Raw genomic sequence first — 24,746 nt, 5'->3', positions numbered from 1 at the left:
ATTAACCCCTGCCTGCCTCACTGCTGCTCTTTCCCTGTGATCCTGCTATCCCATTAGTATTCCCCACTGACACATGCTGACAATAACCTACTGAGCAACTAGTGAGTAATGCCCCAGTCGAAATGAATACATAGACATGAATGTATGAAAAAATAACTGTATTGACATAGTGGTTAAAACAAAGTGTTACATGTACAGTAGAGTAGAATCTCAAAAGCCTGCTAATGAGATTCCCGACAGACACAAATGCATATAATATATTGTATGGACATCGGTCATCATCTCACTGAAAATTAATACTGTGATGCAGCAGCAAAAACACATCATAAAACTCATACAACAAGATGGAAATACAGATGGAAAAAAAACTAACAGGAGACCAGCTCCCTTTGTATCTCTCTCTCGTTCACAAGCACGCGCACGCACGCGCACGCACGCATGCACGCACGCGCACGCACGCATGCACGCACGCACGCACGCACGCACACACGCACGCACACACACACACACACACACACACACACACACACACACACACACACACACACACACACAGACAGACACACACACACACACACACACACACACACACACTCATACCACCTGGCCCTGGGCAGTACGTTCAGGTAGCTGATGTTCAGGTAGCCTTGTCTGCTGGCGCTGGGGTGCTCGTCTGCAGCAGAGGAATGCCACGGTGAGGATGATGACAATGACAATGATGAGCAATATAAAGATGATTCCCAGCAGAAGTCCTATATTCAACTCTGGAGGAGTTAAGAGAGAGAAGGAGAGGGAGAAAACAGAGTCAGTGTAAGTGTCTGTGACACTTGATTTTTGTTTTGTTTTAACTTCAATCATTTCTTTAGTTTGAGGTTAATTTGTTTCTATGTTGCTTATTTTGGTATACTATATTTTGAAACTTCCTGTATATTTTGGTTTCCTTTATTTTGAAACTTCCTGTTACTGCACCTGATTCCTGAATGCACATAGCTGAAGCAGCTAGCTTCACTCACTCATTGCTGAGGTGGAGAGATACACACCAGCATGTGTTTGATTCACAGCGCTACACACACAGTACGAAATGTTTGATAGTTTATTTGCAACATTCATGTCATATGTATACTCAATTATTTAAGTAATGTTGAAACCTGTAAGATGTTTGCACTTTAAGTGCACAGTTGAGTGAAGTTATTTATTATATCCACATTCCACAGTGCCTACCCTGCAGTGCCTGCTATGCCGTGACTCTTTGATGTACCTGAAGTTCAAGGTGGCTTTTCCCTTCGCACCTTTGATTAGCGGAGCAAGGTACGGGATTGTTTCTTTGTTTATTGATTGTTTGGGTTTTCATTCATAATTTACTTTGGGATCTAATTAATTGTATTTTGTTTATGGTATTTTGTTTTGGTTTATGGTACATTTGGTTATGGTGCATTTTGCCTTTTATATTGAAATTAATTGAGTTATTGCATCACTGAATTATAATATCTTGGTGATTTAAACTATTGAAAGTGATTCATTGATTCAATTGTTATAGTTTTCACGGTGCTCGAATGTCAGTGTAAAGACGAACATGTCGCATCGCATTTTCACTTGGAAATCTGTCAAGCCTCATGATTTGTGTGTGTGAGTCTCCTGTTAGTTAGTGTGTGTGGGCTGTTTTAAGACCTTAAAGCATATATAGCTAATATAATTTTTAGAATGTATAGTATAATGTAAGTGTGGGTCATGACCGAAAGAATAAGGGCGTGAATACAAGCGGCCGAAATGAGTTTTCTTCGACGGGTGGCTGGCATCTCCCTTAGAGATGGTGTAAGAAGTTCAGTCACGCGGGAGAGACTCAGAGTAGAGCCGCTGCTTCTTTGGCTGGAAAGGAGCCAGCTTAGGTGGTTCGGGCATCTGGTTAGGATGCCTCTCGGGCTACTCCCTAGGGAGGTCCTTGAGGCACGTCCCACTCGGAGGAGACCCCGGGGCAGACCAAGGCACAGTTGTAAGAACTTGAGGAAGCACATCGACTCACTGGCCTTGGAACGTCTCGGGATCCCCCAGGAGGAAGTCACTAATGTTGCTCTGGAGAGGGAAGTCTGGAACACTCTGGTGGAGCTGTTGCCCCCGCGACCAGACTACGGATAAGCGGTTGAATACATCAATGTATACATCAATAACAGAAAGCACAGTCTACCTCCCAAGCTGTCTGTAGATGTGCACTGCTGCATGCTCAATGCTCCGAGCTGGGAATGTTTGGGTCTGGACGGGATGTATGCTGCCACAGTGAAACAGTAACCCTGTCCTGGGTCTAAGTTAGGCACCACTGCAACACTGCTGTCAGATATGTACTCTCTCTGTAAAACAACATGGTAAATTATTGTAAGTTAGGAAGAAATTTTACCGTTACAGGTCTGTAACAGTGAGAGTGTAGGCCTACCAATGGAACAAAATGGACATTTATAGTCCTCAATTTGAGTCAATTTGGTTCTATTTGTACACTTTCAGAGTTAAATGAACACTGAGGATTTTACTTAGCCGAAAAGGTGGCTTCAACATCTAACGTCTATTCAGTATTTTAGCCGTGACGTGAGCGCCCCCTCCAGAGATACTTCCGGGTCCGACTTTGTGTCGCTTTTCTTTCCCCATAGAGTTATACTGTGACGTTCTGTGGGACTAAATCTGAGACGAAAACAACCACGAAAGTCTCATTTTTCCTCTTTCCCCGCAACAACAAAGCTGCTGCTCTCCCAAATCTGGCTGTGACAGGCCGTCTGCCCCACACGGAATACTATTGCCATTTTATTTCATTGTGTCAACTAAATCCTCATTAATTGCAAACTAGATTCAACATACTCAAGCCTGCACACATTCTAAATATGCCCCCGAAATATTGTACTGAGCTAATGGACTGTTACCACCTTCAATAATAATGATAATAATAGTCTCTATTGTCTCCACATCATATATTTTTGTTGTCATGGACACTTGTACAAAACATTAATAATTCTACTAGAGTTGGAAGCATTAAGACCCATTTTAACCCTCAATGGCTTCCTTTCTGAAAAATAACGTCATTGTAAAAAGATTCACACGTTTAGATATTCTATTTACAATGAGATGCGGACAGGAGCTGGTGCCACTTGGACCCGGACATAACGTAGCACTACAAAATGACGTCGCATGAATTGTGTGTACAGTATAATACCTTTCCAGTACTTCCAGCCTTGTTGTAGTTGATCTTGTACTTGAGATCCTGCTTGAGGACATCTCTGATGGTGAGCGGCTGCCCGTGGTTGTTGGTGAGGCTTGTGATGGGGTCGCTGATGTTCAGAATCACGCTGTTGTCTTTAGTAGGCTCCGCATTGAATGACACCGCAGTGATCTGACCTGACACACACACAGACAGGCAGGCACAAATTTGTGTGTGTGTGTGTGTGTGTGTGTGTGTGTGTGTGTGTGTGTGTGTGTGTGTGTGTGTGTGTGTGTGTGTGTGTGTGTGTGTGTGTGTGTGTGTGGGTGTGGGTGTGGGTGTGGGTGTGGGTGTGGGTGTGTGGACCTACTTTCTTTATAAGGGTTGAACTCTTCAGACATGGTGTGAGGAAGATCCTCATCGTAGCTATCAGAGGTCGAGGATTCTGATAGGATGTCAGCAGTCCAGGCCCTGTCCAATAGGAATACAGTATGATAATACCCAGATGTCAAATATCCTCAAATGCAGTTAACAAATCAGATTTTCTTCTACCTCTAGTATGATCTATTTCGATAGTTGCCTATTCAGAAAAGTGGGAGTAAAAAACAACTGTCTAAGAAACATGCAATGGTAAGACTGGCAAAAAGTCACACACTTCTCTGCAAAGTAAAATCATCAGTGTTCATTTAATAGACTTTGACTGGAAGACAATCACACTTTCACAATCATGTGATTTGTATGAAATGGAAACATTGCCTTATTACCTCAGCTGAAGGGATAAACATCAGTAACAACCTGGCAAAAAACAACTAAACAAAGAGAAAAACATTTTCCTGTTCCATGTAACAATGAGGCACTTCTTTCAGTCGGCCAAGTGATGAACTAAGGCTTTCTAGCCTCTCCTCTAAGCCTTGCCCAAATAAAGTGCATGGCCACAGCCACACACATAAACAAAGAAGTGCTTTTACAGCTGTATCTGGTTATCAGATACCATCATTCATTCAAACTGTAGTTAGACCACAGGAATGCGTTGAGCAAGAAAGCCCCATATTTTCAGCACAGCTGATTGCAGTTCAATGCTATAGCATTGAAAATCACATTCTTTCTTTTTCTTTGCAATTTGTTCCAAGTACTGTGAGGCACAAGAGCAGAGTTCATTTTAGAGCCTGAATACAGGCCACTAGCCACAGGCGTGTGAATATTCTTCATAGAATAGAATAGAACATGTATAGGCTCCTACCTGTCTAGTGGTAAAAGGTGGTTGGTCATATCACATTCTGTCTCTGATGTTGTGATACAGTGTGTCTGCATCCAGTCATCATCCTCCCTACAACATCACACAGTACAGTTAGTAACACAATAAGATTATTATATAATTGCAATTATTTTTGCAATCGTTTTCATTCATGTGAAATGTAATGTAATTGACAAATGGCAGATCTACACACAGATTTGGTATTTTTACTATTATTCAAAACCTTTAAAGGTATAACATTATTTAATGTATAGCCTGTTCTGGCCTATTTTGATTATGGGACAGGTCAGTCCTTTCTGTGTATATGCAAGTTAATTGTCATATCTGCCTTGTGCAATTTTTGTTTACCAAGCCTAAAAGTAAAAATAAATGTAATTGTTATTTGACATATTACAATGTTCAAAGCCAAATAATCAATCAAAGCCAAGTTAATCGCAATTATTTACGCGACAATTCATCATCAACTAATATTTAGTGATCGTGAGTCGTGACTGCCATAGTTTGTATGTGTGCTTGTTCGTACATGTCTGTGCATTCATTCATTCATGTGCATGCGTGCTGTGTACTCACTTAGTGTACTGGACAGTGTATGTGTAGTCACTTGATGACGTAGTCCAGGTGAGGAGAGTCTTAAAGTTGTCAGAGACCCAACGCACATTCTCTGCTCTGACATCAAAGTCCTCACCTTGGATAAAACAATTTAAAATACATTTTTATCTTACAAAACATACTGGATGTAGGCATACTGTATATCTATTATGGATTATAGATTTTCAGTTGTAGTGATGAGTCTTACTACTTCATGTGATTCATTATATCTAGTCATCCTGCCAAATGAACATATGTCAGTAATTTAAAACACAGCTCAGGAGAATAGCGCATTACTCAGTTTTGTAACACTACTTCATGTACTTCTCTGCAACCTGACTCATTAAATGAGGCCTTTATCTATATCTACTACAAAATATGTTTTCTCTTCAGCAACATTCTCAGCATTCCAAACCAACAGTATTCACTTTAGTACTTTGTCAGGGCATGTACTGTTTTTATACATGACCCATGCATGGGTGCCACTGGCATGATTAGATTCAGCTGTTTGCTGCCTGACTCATTGTCTCCCTGAGTCTCTGTCTCACTGCACTGTAGTGTAAATGTAAAGTATATGAAGTAGAGCTGTTCGCCAACTCACACTGGGCCAGGTCAAATTGTTAATTTACAAAGATAACTACAGTATTTATCCTACAATTATACCACAGTACATTTAACACAGTACATTGAGTACAAGTATTATAACGACTGTATAGTAGGCCTAGTTATAATACTTGTAGCCTCGTCTGATATCTTGTTAATATCATAATCCCATAAAGGCAACAATAAGTATTCTGTGTTGGAGTCTGTTTCCAACTTACATATTCTAAGAAAGGCTGTCATATCTGTCAATGTTATTTTCACTACAGGCACAGGCACCGAAACGTGTTCGTTGTTATGCTGTCTGTTAGCAGCATACCATACCTATAATGAAACAATAAAGTGCCTTAATGGACGGTTCTGTGAGTGCTGATATTCTCTGCTTTAAATGCACTACAGGCACATGCAACATTTCTTCTTCTTTTGTCATTGAGAAGGGTTAAATCAGTACAAAATATGTTCTCACTACAGCAAGGGCAACATCTGTCAAACCAATTCAATATTATTTGATAAATATTTGTTTATTTGGGTAACTAAAAATGCCTAGAAAGGAAAATTTGGGGTGTAGTGGAATTCATCTTTTTCAATGTGTTACAAAAATGCCAAACACACTCCCAGGTGCAATGTAGGAAATAACAGTTACATGTATACCACATGTGAAACATTTCTGGGATAAGAGGGTTTTTCCCTAGAGTTCCTGAGAAGTATAGTAAAGTTGGTGAAGATAATTGTGAGTCAAGCTAAATCGATTGATTGTAGAAAAACTAATCTTTGACAATTGTAATGCAAGTCTGAATCCCCTGTGCATTTGTCTTCAGACTGTACACCATGAATAAAATACTGTATAGAAATTGTCGCAATTCATCTGGCAATTTAGGTAATGTAATTTGATCCCAATAGAAGAGAAAAACAACCACTCAGTCGAGTTTCAGTCTGTACATGCAGTTTACCGGGTGCACGGCTCAAGAAGATTTCTTTCTCATGTAATTTGATCCCCCTGAGACAGATTGGTTTTTTCTACAGAAATAAGTCTTGTTTTTCTCTTGCTAGTAGAAAGAAAGACTATTGTTCAATCTGTAATAATGTCTGTCTTTGATTATGGTGATGTGATGTGCTGTGCATGCTTCTCTCCACGCTGAAGCCTCTTGAAGCACAGTGCTCTGTGATTTATTAGCCTACTGGTGATGGCTATCTCACCCATCGTGGCATTTCATATGAAAAAGTGGATTGGGCATTCTCGCAGTTCGTAGAGACCAACATTATATTTTTGAGTGGTGCAACCACTCCAAGGAACAGCAATGTCCGTGACTATGTGACTGTTACTATGTTTAGAGTACCAGTAGGGGCAAAAGTGGCGCTGTTGTGCCAGAAACAGAGAGAGATAGTGCTGCACTGTTGCCTGCTAATGAGAGAGCGAGAGAGAGAGAGAGAGAGAGAGAGAGAGGGAGAGGGGGAGGGGAAAGGGGAGGGGGAGAGGGGAGTTGCACCACTCAGTTCACACGGGTGTGATTTTTTATTTATGTGGTAAGTTTCCTTTGTACCTATCCTCGCTTTTAGATTCAAAAGTCACTGAACATTCAATTGATTGATTGAAATATTTATTAACAGTTTGCAGAATTACAGTACATTTCAAGCACAAACTCAATACAAAGACTGTTAACTGTGAGTGGACGACCCAATTAAGCATTACACTTGTTTACAACAGGGTCCACCATGTTCAATTCATCAAAACATTTAGAGACGTACAAATAGACACTTCTATATAGTTAAAGAACAGAACAGGAATTCAACACAGTCAGTTAGTCACACACACATAGATAGGCCTACCACGTAAGAATGGTGAACGCAAAAATGGAACAAACTTCAGGACTCTCTGAAACTGTTTTGATTGGTCTAGAGGCAATGTGTGCTTCTTGAGGCCACACTACATATAGTCACTGCAACGGTTCATGTAATAGCTGACTATTTATTGTCTCCACCAGGCCGAAGGCATGGGGAGAGAGTATGTTTTGTGCTCCGTCCGTCCATGTGTATGTGTGTCCCCGTCCGTCCGTGTGTCCGTCCGTCTGTGTACAGCTAATCTCCGGCACCGTTGGCTTGATCGCAGCCATACTCGCACACAAACTCAATTCAATTCAAAGGGCTTTATTGGCATGAGAAAACATACGTTTACATTGCCAAAGCAGAAAGAACAATACAGCAATACAATCAAAACAAAAATGATGTACATTTGAATGCCACAGCTGAACCTCTGCCCCAAGGTTTTCACATTGGCCTCTTATAACCTACAGATTTGGTCCAAACATCACGCAAATTGGTACACACTAGCCATTCAACGAAACGGGTCTTTCAGATTTTTCAGACTCCATCCTGATTGGCTAAAATTGGCTACCAAAGTTTGCAGGAGTGCACGGTTTCAAACAAAATGCCGCAAATCATGAACACATCGTATGATTTCCATGAAATTGTGCACGCACATTCCCACTAGGCCGAGGAAGAAATGCCATTGGAACATTTTCAACTCAGCCTCATGGTGGTGCTATAACTTGCCAATTAGTGTTTTTACCTCTACCTGCACGGATCTGTGTAAAACTTTGTATGCACACTTCCTAGAGGCCAAGGAAAAACCTATGGGTGGAATTTGTCCACATCTACTCTATATAGCGCCACCAGGAGGCCGACATAATGTAAAACACATTTTATTATTACTCCTTCAGATTTTATCCAAATTTCACGCAAATCGGTACACATGCTCTCCATAGTTATGTGATCAAGATGGGTTTGTTTGATTTCTCATCCATCCTGATTGGATACGATTGGCTTCTAAAGTTTTCAGGAGTAGCCCGCTTTGTACCCGTTTTGTACGAATCACCACAACTCCTCAACGCAGCGTCCAATTGAGGTGAAACTGTGCATGCATATTCCCACTAGGCTGAGGAAGAAATGCCACTTCCCAGTTTTCAAATCGGCGTCATGGTGGCGCTACAACAGGCCAAGTCGCGACACACACACACACGCACGCGCGCACACACACACGTGTTTATATTTCTCCTAAACATTTTGCCAAACATCACACACACTCCTATCCTCCTGGTGGAGACCTGTGCCCAGAAGGGCACTTTTTCTAGTTTGCATCTGTGACGTTGCACTGTGGTTTCAATAGGTTTTTTTTCATTGTGTGTATTGTGTTTTATTTTATATGCAGCTGTGATGAATGGGCTTCTCGAAAGAAAGAAAGAAAGAAAGAAAGAAAGAGACTGAGATGGGCCTAAACTATAGGTAGTTGGGTGGTTGGGCACAGGGTACTTGGTATAGGTATAGCATTTTAATTGCTCATATTATATATAAGAGTTCTTCAAAGCAATGTCAATATTATGCCACTCTTGCTAAATCATATTGTCAAATATAATTGGGAGGAGTCTATTTCACACAACATGTAGGCCTATTTATCATATGAATAGTCAAAGGGGTTTTACATTTTAATCTTTTTAACCTGGGCTTTCTCTTCACTGAGAGCATCAGGATGCATTCCATTTGTGTCCGAGAGGGGGCAGAATCATCTTTATACAATAACAAAACTCATCTGAACTGCACAAAAAGTAGGCCTACATTTTATAGTTGGGAAGGCTAAGGAATAGGCTACACATTTCCTGTTTTGACTATAATGTATAGTATATTCGTACGTCTCTTAATGTTTTGATGAATTGAAAATGGTGGACCCTATTGTAAACAAGTGTAATGCTTTATGGTGTCATCCACTCACAGTTAACAGATTTTTTTGTATTGAGTTGTACTTGAAATGTACTGTAATTCTGCAAACTGTTAATCAATCAATCAATCAAAAAATCTAATGTAATTAATTAATTTGACAGTTTTCTCCCTCTGTTTTCAGACTCCAGACAAATTCTCTAATGTTTCTCTCTAAATTGTAAGCTCTCTGGATGTCTCTAGGAATGTGTATTGGAATAGGCCTATACATCTGCTGTCCATAATATGTTTAAGTCTTCATCCATCTTCTGGATCAACCTAATTGATACGTTTTTTCTTTTCTTTTCTTTTCTTTTTTTTATGTAAGAGCAGTGAGTTTGAAGAAATCTTGTATAGGGGTCCCTGGCGACATAATATTTTCAGATGGGGTTTGCAGTCCAATACATTGGGCCGCAGACCCCACTGTTGTACAGTATGTCAGACCGCAGCCCGGTGAAATAGCACGGATTGGCAATTCCGTACATATACACGCATAGAAAATCCGTACATATTATACTAGGCCTAATACTGTTTTTACCGTGATGGAGCCTCGTGGCTACTATATTGTATGTACGTTATTGCCAATCCGTGCTATTTCACCATGTTTGGGTGAGATCGAGAGAGACTTCGCCTGGAGCCAGGTTAGGTGGTTCGGGCATCTGGTTAGGACTGCCTGCCCTGCCTAATGGCATAATGGTAGTAGGCTACATAATGAAAGTAGGGTACTTTACTGTAGTTGGCACAATTCCAAGCAGCGAAAGGCTCATTAATTTGGTGGGGAGCTGGTTTTTCAGTTCACTGAGCAGTGAATGGTTTACATTGTGCTTGTAGTGCTCAGAAGTGGTTTGGGGGGGCAAAGCACATTCCTTACATGAACCTCACACTGGGTATGGACAACAGCTGCAGGCCAGACTGATAAACACTACATGCCTCTATCCAAATAGCCCATATTCTGCTACAGTCTGTAGCAGAATACCGAATACATATTATGCTACAGTCATTTGCAGTTATGATCAAACTTCATGTACACTGCAAATGAATGAAAACCACTTCCAAAACAAAGACCTTCAAACTGTTCAAATCCAATCTCCACACAGACAGGACCACATATAGTGGGCATATTCCTTTTCTTCTTTCGTAATAACACATAATCGTAACTAACAGTATGATTCACATCATTTCAAATGGGCTTGTTAATAAACTGCTTCTGCATACTGCTCTGCCTTGGACAAAAAAATATCCAATGAAAGTGTATTAGCCTATACTAAATAGTAAATACAATTTAACCATGTCTGCATGTCTATCTGTCTATCTATCTGATACCGTGTGTAGATTACTATCACATTGTTATAGACTAGTATAAAGTAGCCTAATGTATGATGTATATATACCTGCAGTTGTCGTCATCAAGGTTCCAAGATAAATCACAGTCTTGAGGAAATCCATGTCTGCTCTGAGTCTAACAACTGCGTAAAAGAAAACGGATCGATACGTTGTACTTGATCGCAGGTGAAAGAACTTGTATTCTTCTGTTTCTACCAAAAGTATTCCTTCCGCGATGGTCTTGTAGTTTAGTGTGGATTTCTATGGAATGGTTGGAGAGATTTTACTGCAGATGAAAGTTGTGGAGTGTCCTACAAGTTCGAATACAACCTGAGAAGAGACGGTTGGAATGTGGGGTGATGGGAGCATGGGACCAGGGAGTTTTCTCCTCATGTGGTCCCCCGCCCCGCCTACTGACTTCATCGTGACAACTGTACAAAGATTTGTTCAGTTTGATACCATGACTGACTGACAGAATCAGAATGACCGTGACTGCATGGTCCAGTCAGATCATATAAAACGGAGAATCAACCCTGTAACGTTTCTTCTTCCACCCGAAAAATGTTATGTATCGCTATGAAATAGAACGTCAGCGTTGGTGGTATAGTGGTGAGCATAGCTGCCTTCCAAGCAGTTGACCCGGGTTCGATTCCCGGCCAACGCATATACTTTTCACTACAATGAAACATGTTCATTTTTGCGATCGATTTTCCAACCTTATTATCTTTTACTACAACGTGATTTGTACGTTTATTTTCTCGGAATTGCAGCTGCAATTTTATATTGTATTATTTATATGATCCGCTTGCGTTTTCTGCCATTTGCAGCATACTACACACAAGCCGCGTCTAACGCGCACACAGCGGCGAAGTTATATAGTTTGATATATGTAGGCCTAATCCACGCAAATGTGGAAACCTAATAACCTAGTAACCTAGTCTGTTTAGTTTGAAACCAAACAGGGAGTGAAAGATAAATGTTTTCTTTTTTCCCGAGAACAGGAAACTATGGAGCTGTGTATGCTGCCTATCTCACAAACAGTGAATCAGGTTTCATTATGCTGACATAGTGTTGTCCATACATGGTCATCCGGATGGATGCGCCGGCTGGCGGCAACACCTGGATTTCTGGAATGATTAAAACATGAGCAATAGCTGATGAGAATAGCGGTCTATTACACGTATCTGAGAGATTATGAAAGTCATATCTAGAATATGTCTGATATGACATATTAAAAAAGAGGCCATATAAGAAGTTGCGAATAGGCTAATAGAAATAGACTCACCCAGGAAATGTAGCCACAGCACAGCACAGCACAAAACAGCACAGACTTCTTCGGAAGCATGACACTTAAATAAAGAATCGATCATCATTCACAGACTTCAGTTTTGTTAGAAGTAGTAAAAGTAACAAAAAAGAAGTATAAGTAAATGATTAGCCGAAATTCACAACAAGTAAATATTTAAAATAAAATAAAACATAAATGGATGATTTGTTCAAACTAATGGAAGGATAAGAGGGGACCATAATTATACTCTATTTGAGCAATATTCTTTATGAAATCACAAGCCTGAACAAATGACTGGAACCTAGGTGTTTGGAGACTGACTTCTGATTTGTGGCAACATGGGAACCATAATTGTGTTGGCAATTTATCTAATATGTCTGATCAGGTCTAAATACAATAAACAACAGTCACTATGTCAATGTCATCCAGTCAATATAATCCCAATAGAATATAATGTGAACATTATTGATTGTAGGCTACTAAAGCTTTTTCCATTATTACCGTATAGGCTATTCATATTTTAAATCCACATGTACTAATCTGTTGTCTGAAATGTCACATAATACTGTACATATAGGCCTTAATAATAAATGTCACATAATACTGTACATATAGGCCTTAATAATAAATGTCACATAATACTGTACATATAATAAGAAATGTCACATAATACTGTACATATAGGCCTTAATAAGAAATGTCACATAATACTGTACATATTAGGCCTTAATAAGAAATGTCACATAATACTGTACATATAGGCCTTAATAAGAAATGTCACATAATACTGTACATATAGGCCTTAATAAGAAATGTCACATAATACTGTACATATAGGCCTTAATAAGAAATGTCACATAATACTGTACATAGGCCTTAATAAGAAATGTCACATAATGCTGTACATATAGGCCTTAATAATAAATATCACATAATACTGTACATATAGGCCTTAATAATAAATGTCACATAATACTGTACATATATAGGCCTTAATAAGAAATGTCACATAATACTGTACATATAGGCCTTAATAAGAAATGTCACATAATACTGTACATATAGGCCTTAATAATAAATATCACATAATACTGTACATAGGCCTTAATAATAAATATAACATAATACTGTACATATAGGCCTTAATAATAAATATCACATAATTCTGTACATATAGGCCTTAATAAGACATGTCACATAATACTGTACATATAGGCCTTAATAATAAATATCACATAATACTGTACATATAGGCCTTAATAAGAAATGTCACATAATGCTGTACATATAGGCCTTAATAATAAATATCACATAATTCTGTACATATAGGCCTTAATAAGAAATGTCACATAATACTGTACATATAGGCCTTAATAAAAAAACAATCTTAAGATCTTAAATCTTAATAACACCAATAAGACGTCCTGAGGGCGAGAAGCAGCATCCACCTGGGTGATGGCAGATTGCTGGGCTGCGGGGCAGCGGTGGCCGAACGGTTTGCGGAGCGGTCTTGATATCGGAAGGTTGCTTGTTCATATCCCCGGACTGGCACATTAAAATTACCACCGCTCAAGTGCCCTTGAGCAAGGCATTGAACCCCTACCATGAAATGTTCTATATGAGCAGGTCCTGGCTGTAAACAAGTTCTTGACCTTAGTCCAGTTACCCTGGGTAAACATATAGTACCTTTCCTTTCCTGGCGCTTTGGCATGGGGGGAGGGGGGGGGGGGAATTCAACATATGGAATGAATTCTGTACTGGGCTACTGGCCATATATGGAGCGTGTCTTGAGTGTACAGGGTTTGATGAGGTCAAATCAACATATGGAATTTTGGAACAGGTCAGCTCCATATATGGAGATCTAAGGGTGGCGACGGGGGCTGTGTCTTGAGTGTACAGGGTTTGATGAGGTCTGGACATATGGAGCGTATCTTGAGTGTACTGCAGGGTTTGATGATCATCATATGGAAGGAGAGCACAGGTCAACTCCATATATGGAGATCTAAGGGTGGCAGCGGGGGCAGTGTCTTGAGTGGCCGGTTGAATGAACTGCAGGTATCAGTCAAAAGGGAGACATCGAAGAGGAAGGACATTCCTCTTCGATGAATGTCCTTCATCGAAGAGGCTGTTGGTAGGGCGTTTCACATTTTGGTGGCATAGGAGCGAAATTAATTTAGTCCCTTGTTTTTGCCGAATCTGGGTTGCACATGGTTTGTTGAACTCCCTCTGGTGTTGTGGGTGTGAACTTCGTTGACATTAAGGAAGTATTTAGACAGTTACATGGGTATCTTGGTGGTGTAGCGAATCTGGCGGACCAGACCTTGTGACCTTGTGGCCCCTGTTAGCCATTTGCTCCGTGTTACACCCCATCTCTCTCTCTCCCCATTTCCTGTCTACCTATACTGTACTATCAATAAAGGCATAAAAACAAAATAAACCTTTAATGGGCTTAAGTTAAGTGGTTAACGTATAACAAAAACATCACACCTGTGTGAACTGAGCGGTGCAGGCTGCTCAACAACACCGCTGGCTGGTAGACATACACACGCAGCCAGTCATTGGAGCAGTCACGGCTCAAAAATGTGTGTTCATCTGTCCTTCCGACCATCCATGCGTATGTGTAGCCTACGTGTGCGGAGGGGGGGGGGGGGGGGGGGGGGAATTAAAAAACTTGTGTGTAGGCACAGTGCAAGGAATAAATGCATTCGCCATGTATCCGAAGGAAGTCTGATCCAATCACTTTTAGATTTCTCCAGTTTAATCCTGAGTTTAAGTTTTGTTGTGTTCAAGATCTGATTAGGCATGTTTAAGCCTCCAGGAAAATCCGTGTTGAGGTTCTTAATCCACTGTTTTTCATTAAAACGTCTTTGTCCTACTGTCCAGTTGGGATTGTGTTGAAGTCCAGCGCATTTTAGAGCTTCAATGCCGTGAGCCATGAAATGTTGCACAAACCTTGTGGTTGTCTTTTTTCCATTGTTAATATTGTATCTGTGTTGTCCCAGCCTTTATACCTATTGTTTTACCCGTTTCTCCGACATATTGTAAACCACATTTTTCACATGTGATTAAGTAAATGCAGTTGCTGGTTCTGGCTGTTATTTGTTGTTTAATCTCTAACACGCGTTTTGTAGTTCTATTTTTGACTAATTGTTTGGGTTTGAAGTATTCTGGTCCCTGGCGTGCTGGTGTGTTTTCTTTTAGCTTGCTGTGTACTAGATAATCTTTAAGGTTTTTGTTTTTTCTGTAGGCCGATATAATTTTATAATCTTTTAGAAGATCATCCGTTCGGTTCTCAAAATTCCTTTTTATTCTGTTCTGGAATGACGTTTTGTGTAATAGGGTGTGGGTGTCTGTTTCTTTAAAAAATACTTTTAAGTCTAGTTTCCCATTTGTGTTAAAGTTTGGGCCCTTGAAGATTGTTACATCAAGAAAGTCAATCCTATCAGTGTGTGTCACAAATTTTATCGTTATGGATCTATGATGGCTATTTAGAAAATCAATACATTCCTGGAATTCTTCTTTGCTATGTTCCCATATTCCAAATATATCATCCAGAAACCTATAGTAATGTGTCGGTTTAAGTCTGCATTTTTCTAGTGCTGTCTGCTCCCATATGCTCATGTAAATGTTTGCATAAGATGGTGCAAATCGCTTTCCCATGGCCGTCCCTTTGATTTGTAAATAAAACTTGTTGTTAAAGGAAAAATCATTCTGGGTTAGATTTAAGTCTAGTAATTGGAGTAATTCCTCCTCTGGTCGATTTGTGTCTGGGTATTTACTAAAGACTTCTTTAACTGCTAGTAGGCCTGCTTCTGTCTCAATGTTTGTGTAGAGGCTGTCTATATCTATCGAAAACAGAAAGGCCTCCTTTCCTACTATAATAGCTTTAATTTTGTCCACAAAATCGCAAGTGTCTTTTATAAAACTGGGGTGTTTTATCGACAGTGGGTTCAGGAAATATTCAATAAACTCTGCTGTCTGATAAGTCTCACTGCCACAGTCCGACACAATTGGTCTCCCGGGGGGAATTTCATATGGTATTGTCCATGAATCCGGGCTTTTGTGTATTTTTGGTAAAAGATAAAATATCCTAGCTCGTGGGCTGTCCTGTCCTATTAAATATTGTTGTTGTTTGGCATTTATGTGCTTTTTTTCCCTCAGTTTGTTTACGATGGCTTTGGCCTTTACAGCTGTCTCTGTGTAAATTGGTTGGTCTAATTGCCTATAATGATCCTGATTGTTGAGCTGTCTCTCACCATCTAACAGGTATTGGTGTCTGTCCATAATTACTATGCAGGAGCCTTTGTCTGCTGGCTTGATTACGATTTGTTTGTTGTTGATTAGTTCCCTAAGTGCCCTGGTTTGTTCTGTTGTGAGATTATCTTTTTCCTTAATATGTCCTGGTATGCGTTTTACCGTATTCATGTCCTCCTGGATTAGTTGTTTAAGGCTGGTAGGGAGCACCGTCTCTGCAGGTTCCCAGTTTGATCCTGGTCGAAAGGGTTGCATTTCCCTTCCCTGGTCATTTCCAAAGTGTGTGGCTAGTTTCAGTCTGCAGTGATACTGGGAAAGGTCTTTCTTTAACCTGTTGGTTTGTTGTTTGTAGATGTCCAGAGTTGGAACAAATGAAAGTCCCTTTTCCAGCAGTTCGGTCTGGTGTTGATCTGGCTGGAAGTAATGGGACAGATTAATTATGTTTGACTTACCCCCCCTCCTTTCTTGGTTTATGGGGTCATTTTTAAACTAGTTTAAACTAATAAGCCAATTTTCAAGCATTGCTTTGCCTGTCTCTTTTTTCCAATGTATGTTATCAGGACCTACTTTAAAGTCCCTTTCATCCAATTTCGGGAGGAAACTATGGCCATGGCCTTTTACAATATTGCGATTTAACTCTCTTAAGTTTACTTTATCCTTGTTTGAGAGGCCATTTGAGAAGTTGATTAAAGGGACATGGATACTTGCGGTTGGAAATGCGTTCTGTGCTGCTGCGATGGTCTCTCTCAAGGCCCTCTGTACTGTTTTTTGACTGTGGCCTCTCTCGTTATCCCAACCGATAGGATGCAATGTGCTACAGTGGTGTTCTTTGGTATCCTCTCCAGTAGGACCTTCGTATGTTGGAATGCCATTCCTGGGTAGCCATCCACTTGCAGATCCGGTCGTCTGAGAGATGGGATGAGAGATGGGATGTTGCACATGTTTGAGTCTCCCACGATGACGATGCTTTTCTCTGGGTATAGTCTCCAACGTATGTTCTTCTTCCCCGTGGAGATGTGTTTGTAGACTTCCCCTGGGGTCCTTGGCTCATCTATCTCTGGTTCGTCTGTTTCCTGTACCCGGTTCTCTCCTGGGTCTGTAGTGGTCCTACTCGGGGCTGCTTCTGTGTCCTGGGTCTGGTTCTGTGTGGTCCTCTCCTTTGTTGGTTCCGTCCTTCTGCGGTCAGCCCTCTGGGGTTGTGGCGTGTCATTTGGATTTGCTCCCTTGGTTTTGTCTTTTTGACTTCGTGTTTGCCTCTGTGGTGGGCTCTTCTGTATTGGTGCGGCCAGGGGAGGGAAGTCTTCTTGCGAAAGGGGGACTTGCACTATGGTTGGTAGTGGTCCCTTGGTGATAAGTATGTCGGGGAACCTAGAAGGGGTGGGGGTCAGAGAAGGCGGGGAGAGGGGAGCAGTGGATATACAAGGGTAGGGTAATGGTGGAGAACAATGGGGTATTCTACAAGTAGATGGGGTAGGGGGAGTGGAGGCATGCATAACAGGAATAGGGGAAGGAGGGCGTGAGGGCGGGGGGGGGGGGGGGGGGGGGAGCTCCAAGGAAAAGGTTTGGGAACCACTGTGGGTCCACTCCCCTGGGATAGCTAAAGATTTTGTATAGCTGCGTTTCTAATACCTTTGTTGATGGTTTTGGGGGTTATGGGGGTTAATACCACTGCTCTTTTATAAAAAGTCATGTCATATTCAATTATCATTTAGTCAACATTTAGTTATAACATTTAGTTGGACATCATGATCTTTTTTCAGGACTAGTGTGTTGCAATGCAACATGATGACATTAGCAGCTTTGCTCTCGGTCTGTCCCTAGAGTCATGGGCAGAAGGGAGAGGGGCCAGGAAACAGGGTAGAAGGAATCTCCCTGGTAGAACTTCACAACTTATCAGAATCCCAGAAAAGGAATTATGAACTCTCACAGGATCATACCAGCCATATGTCAATAGTTTTTTTTTCTTTCTTTCTTTTTCATTTATTTTTCTGATACTAAACACGAGGAAAACAGTTCAATCATAGCTGAGCTGTGGGAACATCTCAGAAAACATTCCGGCAGAAATGATAAACAATCTGAGAAGTGCACTTTGGTGCACAGAGGGTCCAGGTTTGACTCACTAAATCCACACACACACACACACACACACACACACACACACACACACACACACACACACACACACACACACACACACACACACACACACACACACACACACACACTATCACCCACATTATACTAACTTTCAGACATGTTACTAATATGATCTGATGACAAAAGAACAGTCTTGGTAAGGAAACACCTTTTCTGGTTTTCCACACGATTGTGTGAATATAAATTATTTATTTTGGTGGTCCATTCAGTCATTTGGATTTGATTAAATAAGTAGACCATTGTCATTAACAAATCACTTAAGAGTTTCAAATGACGAAAGATAAAGCATAGACTGTCATGACAAAGTTCATGATTTTAAGAATATTGGGAAAAGCCAAAAGGTCACATGTACTGGCATGTGGGAATGCAAGGGAACAATTCATTCCCTTCGTTAGATGAAAAGAAAATTAAATGATACATTTAGGAAGGAACAGCAAATCCCTCATTGGAGAACTATGCCAGCTGAAAGTTATTCTCCCTTTCATCTGGGGAAAAACATATAATGACCACAAAGTTTCCTTTTTACTATCTCAGAAAACTAGCCCTGGGTTTGTATTGGCCGGTTGTGTCGGCTACATGTAGAAGATGCTAGATGCATAAAAGGACAATGTAAATAAACGTTCAAACTAAATTATATATAAATAACTTCAAATTCCAATCATGAGTTTATTATGTCTATGTCTCTCTGTAGATCCCAATGCAAGTTACATTTTAAGGAATGAAAGGCATATAAATACATTAATGTTCTACCCATCATTTGCCCTATCGATGTATTTCTGTGTTTTGGTAGTTCAAAAACACCCCTGCCCTGTCTACCAAAACAAACAGTAAATATCTAATATCTACTACTGAATCAAGCAACTTAAAAACTGTCTGGTGTGTTCACATAAGCCTGAGTAATCATCATCATAGTCATAGGCTACTGTAGATTTGGACCTTACCCTTATCCCTAAATCTAGGTTACAGTAGGCTATTTGCCATTTTTTACTATTTTGAAAAACATAGTTCAACTAGCCGATCTACATCGACACGTTGTGAGCTTGTAGATCGGCTATTGTAACTATTTTAAAAGGTAAGGTGCAAGATATAGCACATAGTGTCAGGATCTGTTGCCTTCTACCTTTATTTTGTAGTGACGTCCTAGTGTTTCCTGTTTTGTCTAGTTACTGTTACCTGTCTTGTCTCACCTCTCTGTGATTAGGCCTACTAGTTTTACCCCCATGTGTCCTGTTGTCTCCCAGCCAATCCCTAGTGTTAATTGTCTTTGCGTTTCACCTGTGTCTATTTAAACCCCCAGCAGTTGAGTTCCCTCCTGGCTCCTGCTGCCAGATCTTGGACGTTGTTCTCTTGTGACTTGTTGTAGTGGTTTCAGTCCTGTGCGTATTCTACAGACTTAACGATTTAAGTCTGATCTTTCCGACAAAGTTTGGTGGTCGGAGACAGTATGGACTGCCCTTAAGGCTGTTTGACCTGAGGTAGGGTTAGATGGGAGTGATACATTTTGTTCACTATGTTGCGGCTGATTCATTTATTGGGGATTGTTATCAGCCACAACACTTTGGTTTCATCCTTTTAGCAGACCTTGTTTTGTATTGTACTGTACCTATCCATGCAACCATGTACTCGATCAATAAAAAAGAAAAAGAAATGGCAGCTGACACTACTTCATGAGAGAGGGACACTGATGAGATGTTCTTGTTCAACCAAAATGATTCCAAGATACCCCTCGAACAATACTATAGACTTTAGAGGAAAGTTGTGTCACAGAGATCTGAAATAGAGGAATAAAATATACCAGTAGGCTATTGTGAGTTTTGGACATCTATATTTCTTTGCAGAGTAAGAATGTCTGTTAAATAAACGTAACACATAACCTGACATACTGAAATGTACTGTAAGGAAATTCCCCCCTTTTACGTATACCGGTACTTTGACCTGAAGGTCATTGTGTGGTTTTACTTTCTAAATGTTAGGACTCTCAGGCTGAAACAAAATACTCTAGGCTGTTGAGTACTGAGCTCACTGTATACGTTAACATTCCTGTTGGTATTTACAACTGGAATAATGTACTATCTACACTAGCTGTATCCAAATCAATCCACTTTATTTATAATAGCACATTTCACAACTCAATGTTTAGAACGTGCTGTACAGAAAGTTATAAAGCTAAATGCACTGTAAAGCTAAAACATAGAAACAACAGCGAGAACGACAAAGTAAAAAAAGAACATAACAGTGAAACCAAACAAAACCACAGAAACGGAATTAAAAGCCATGGTGTAAAGGTGTGTAGGCTCGCTTAGCCAGCCTTCAATCTGCCTTTGCAATGCATTTTGCAGTGATATTAGTATGACTACGCAAGGCTAGTAACTACCTGGTAAATGGTATCCAATCCGAGTGCGTGGCCTCATGCATAGCAACCTGGGGGTCCTTGAAATTAAAAAGGGTTTAGAATCCGTGTGTCCGTCTTTGTGTGTCCCCGTATGTGGACATATAATCTCCGGCACCGTTGGCATGATGCCAGCGAAACTGTGCACACAGTCACACACTACTGCAGAACCTCTGCCCCACATTTTTCACATGGGCCTGTTGTAGCACCACGAGACGGCCGATTTATGCACAGCACGTTTTTTGTCCAAACATCATGCAAATCGGTATACATAGTATCTCTAGTCCATAGTCATTATCCATATTCCATTTTGATTGGCTAAGATTGGCTTCCAAAGTTTGCAGGAATGCTCCCTTTTGAACAAAATGCCTCAAATCATGAACACAGCGTGACATCCCACTAGGCAGAGGAAGAAATATGCCAGTTGAAAATGACCAAATCAGTGGCGCTATAACAGGCCATGGGATTCACACACTATAGTTCTGTGCCAACGGCTCGACTAGTTGGTCATGTCCTTAAAGGGAAAATCACTGGATTTTACATTGTCATTGTGTCCCCACACAAAGCATCACAAAACCTCACTGGCAGCTGCTTCACATCAGTGAGGAATCCAACCCAGACTTTACTGCATGCTTATAAACATTTGGAGTTAATTTAGCCAGCCTTCATGAGAGCAGCCTGATTGATAATTCAGTGCCTTGTTTGTGCCAAATTATTCCAAGATAACCCCTCGAACACTACTTTAGAGGAAGAGTGTGTAACAGATCTTGGGCACATGGTGAAAGGTGAATTTAAAAATAAATGTAAAAGTTATCAAGGAACTGATGGCGTTTGTAAATATTATTTTCTTAGAATGTCTGTTAATTATAAACTAGAAATGACAACTCTATTGAAACAAATTTACCTGAAATATTGAAATGTACTGTAAACCAAACATTTCCTTCTTACACGTTGTACATTGACCTGAACGTCATTGTGTGGTTTTACATTCTAATACTAAAAATAGTCCTAATATAGGACTCAGGCTGAAACAAAATACTGTAGCATGTTGTTGAGTGCTGAGCTCGATTCCTAACTGGAAAATACACTACAAAGTATCCAAATACTGCTTATTTTGTAACTTATGGTTCACAGATGCAAAGATACAGTCTACCATTCATTGTCAATGGAAGCTGTTGAGCTAGTTTCAACTTCAACTACACAGATGCAAAGCTACAAGTACGCTGTGTAGCTTTGCATCTGCCCGTGTGACCGCAACATTAGAGTAGGCCTACATTAAATAGGACAGCTGTTTGGGACCAGCTAGGAACCTCACAGCTGTTGGAAAACTGTTCTCCATTGCGTTCCCATCAATACTCTGCCGACCGTTACATAAAAAGTACAGTATATTATCAAAAGGCATCAAGGGAGAAGGAAAATGTAGCCCACAGGCCGCAGCTATCTTTCATATTGTTTCTTAAATCACAATTACACAGTACTATATCTTCAGACTATTGAGTGCGCTCAAGTCAATCAACACTTTATATCTGTGAGAGCTTTATAACAGTAAAATACACAACACACTGTGCACACAGAAGTAAATGGTATGGTATTCAAAAAGAGCATAAAAAACAATAATCCCCATTCCCAAATGGAAGATGACACATTTTCTAACATTTTCTTGTCTAACAAAAAATTTGATTGATTGACACATTTGTAAATTAGCATTGCTATTTAGTTCTAAGCATGCTAAGCATACTCAAGCACTTTTGTACTGTATACACCCTTAAATATAAGAGGGGAATGAGTCATTGTTCCCGATACCGTGGCAGGGAGGGTGGGGATAAAAGCTCGAAGGATAGCAGCGTTAGAGGGGATAAGCTCATTAAGACAACATGTGTTTTTAATTAACATCACATCACAGTAAGAAACAGTGGACGTCATGTTTGTAACCAAGTTGTTTGGGCTGAACACACACAAGGGATCAGTAAATGCTGTTGGGTTGAGTTCAGAAGACCTACACTATAGGTTAAAGGTCAAATGCAGACCAAACTGTGATCCATGATGATGGGCGCGTTCAGAAATACCACACCGGAGCACACTCGCCTATTAGTTTGCATTGCACAGTGCGCTCAGTGCGCTATTTCCGAACGCGCCCAGTATGTGACCCCTGGAATCTGGTTCCATAGACGGAGAGCTTACTTTAAAACATACACTTTATGTCGTCTAGTTTTTATTTTTGTTTATTAAAGCCATAATAATCAGATTAGATTATAGTATTAGGAGGTATTGAGGACTTGGAAATTCCAATGGTATAACTGTGTTATTGTTTATATGAATTGTGAAAACATCAGCATCATATTGTTAACAACCAAGGCTGCTGTGGTAGCCTACCTACAGTGAACATCACTGCCTCCACTCTTATCTTGAATAGAGTTCTAGATTACGTGACTGTCTGAGTCTCACAAGAGACAGTACGGGCTGTAGCATGCCACTTGGACACAGGGCGGGGTCTGATCAGCCTTGGTCGAGTCGCCTGGAGGAGGGTGTCTGTTGCAAGACCCAGAAACATCCAATGATTCCAAATTACAACACAGATGATGTGTCCAAGTTTGTGCATGAGTAATTTTTTATTCATGCAATTACCTAGATTGGAACAAATGTTATGTTGTAATTATTTGCCATTGTATCAGAACAAGCAGGAGTAATAGCAATTAGTTTGCTGTTACATACCATATACTCAGACAAACAGATAACAGACAAACTATACAGAAATAAAATTGTATTAGTCTTACATCAACTGACAAATTATATATAGAGCAATAGGTATGGTAGTATGGTCGTACAACTTAGCGTACAAGTACTTTGTTTGGAAACATCTCATAGAAATGAAAACCGTGGGGAAAACATAAACATATGTGGTATATTTTCACAAGTTCTCCTGTACAAGTGGCTCTGAGAGATTCTAGGCTAAACTGGGACAGATGTTTTGAGAAGCAGGCAGGCAGATAGGAGATGTTGATCAGGTCCATTTATCTGCAGAGTACAGAGATGACTAGAAAAAGTGCCCTTCCGGGCACAGGTCTCCACCAGGTTATCCACAGATCCGTGCAGTTAGAGGTAAAAACACTTTTCGGCCAGTTATAGCGCCACCTTGAGGCTGAGTTGAAATTGTTCATGTGGCATTTCGTCCTCGGCCTAGTGGGAATGTGGGTGCACAATTTCACGGAAATCACGCGATGTGTTCATGATTTGCAGCATTTTGTTTGAAACTGAGCACTCCTGTGAACTTTGGAAGCCAATCTTAACCAATCAGGATGGAGTCTGATAAATCTGAAAGACCCGTTTCGTTGAATGGCTCTAGAGAGACTGTGTACCAATTTGCGTGATGTTTGGACAAAATCTGTAGGTGTACTGTGCAAAAACTTGTTTTGCACAAAGCGGCCTCCTGGTGGCGCTATAACAGGCCGTTCTGGAAAGTTTGGGGCAGAGGTTCATCGTTGGCATCCAGGGAGTGTGTGTGCAAAATATGGCATCGACCGGGTTAACGGTGGCCGAGATTAGCTGTTCACGGACACACGGACGGACGGACGGACGGACACACAAACGGACGGACGGAGTGCAAAACATACTCTCCCCACATGCCTTCGGCCTGGTGGAGACAATAAAACAGATACATAAAGTTGCGCAACTTATTACTGATGCTGTGCTAAGTGGAAGCACTACTCAGTGGGATTGGAACACAGAGTGTGTGTGACCACAGGGCCCCTATACTGCCTCAGCGGGGACTGTTATGTAATGGATGGTTACATTCCAGGAAGCGTGAGAGAGAAAGAGAGAGCCTGGAGAAACTCAGACCTGACTTGAATAATTATGAACATATTTCACCCGAACAGCTCCCTTTATCTTGAGGTGCTGAAAAGTATATCGCCAATCATGTTAGGAATGTTAGATTCTTTCCTGGGAGTGTAGTATACTAGGCAGAGAA

At 40.6% G+C, this 24,746-nt stretch overlaps 1 protein-coding gene across 1 annotated transcript; it reads right to left on the bottom strand.

Moving 5' to 3' along the window:
- Nucleotides 1–141: 141 nt before the first annotated feature.
- Nucleotides 142–11,130, bottom strand: LOC310870743 (tissue factor-like). The gene is made up of 7 exons (XM_083782021.1): nt 10,760–11,130; nt 5,004–5,118; nt 4,419–4,505; nt 3,549–3,649; nt 3,194–3,375; nt 2,183–2,342; nt 142–764 (listed from the first exon to the last, which is right to left on the bottom strand). Exons 1-7 carry the CDS (start codon nt 10,812–10,814, stop codon nt 595–597), a joined length of 870 nt encoding a protein of 289 aa, XP_083638147.1. The 5' UTR covers nt 10,815–11,130; the 3' UTR covers nt 142–594.
- Between the last annotated feature and the right edge of the window lie 13,616 nt (nt 11,131–24,746).

The sequence above is a fragment of the Protomyctophum parallelum genome (genome assembly GCF_964188405.1).
Source record: "Protomyctophum parallelum genome assembly, chromosome: 14".
Classification (NCBI taxonomy): domain Eukaryota; kingdom Metazoa; phylum Chordata; class Actinopteri; order Myctophiformes; family Myctophidae; genus Protomyctophum; species Protomyctophum parallelum.
This window is presented reverse-complemented; position numbering and strand designations above follow the sequence as displayed.

Coding starts and splice junctions, on each gene's coding strand:
- LOC310870743 (XM_083782021.1), bottom strand. CDS start 10,814: ATGGATTTCCTCAAGACTGTGATTTATCTTGGAACCTTGATGACGACA. Junction 4,506..5,003: donor TACACTGTCCAGTACACTAA/GTGAGTACACAG, acceptor GTGATGTTGTAG/GGAGGATGATGACTGGATGC. Junction 3,650..4,418: donor CACCTTTTACCACTAGACAG/GTAGGAGCCTAT, acceptor CCTATTGGACAG/GGCCTGGACTGCTGACATCC.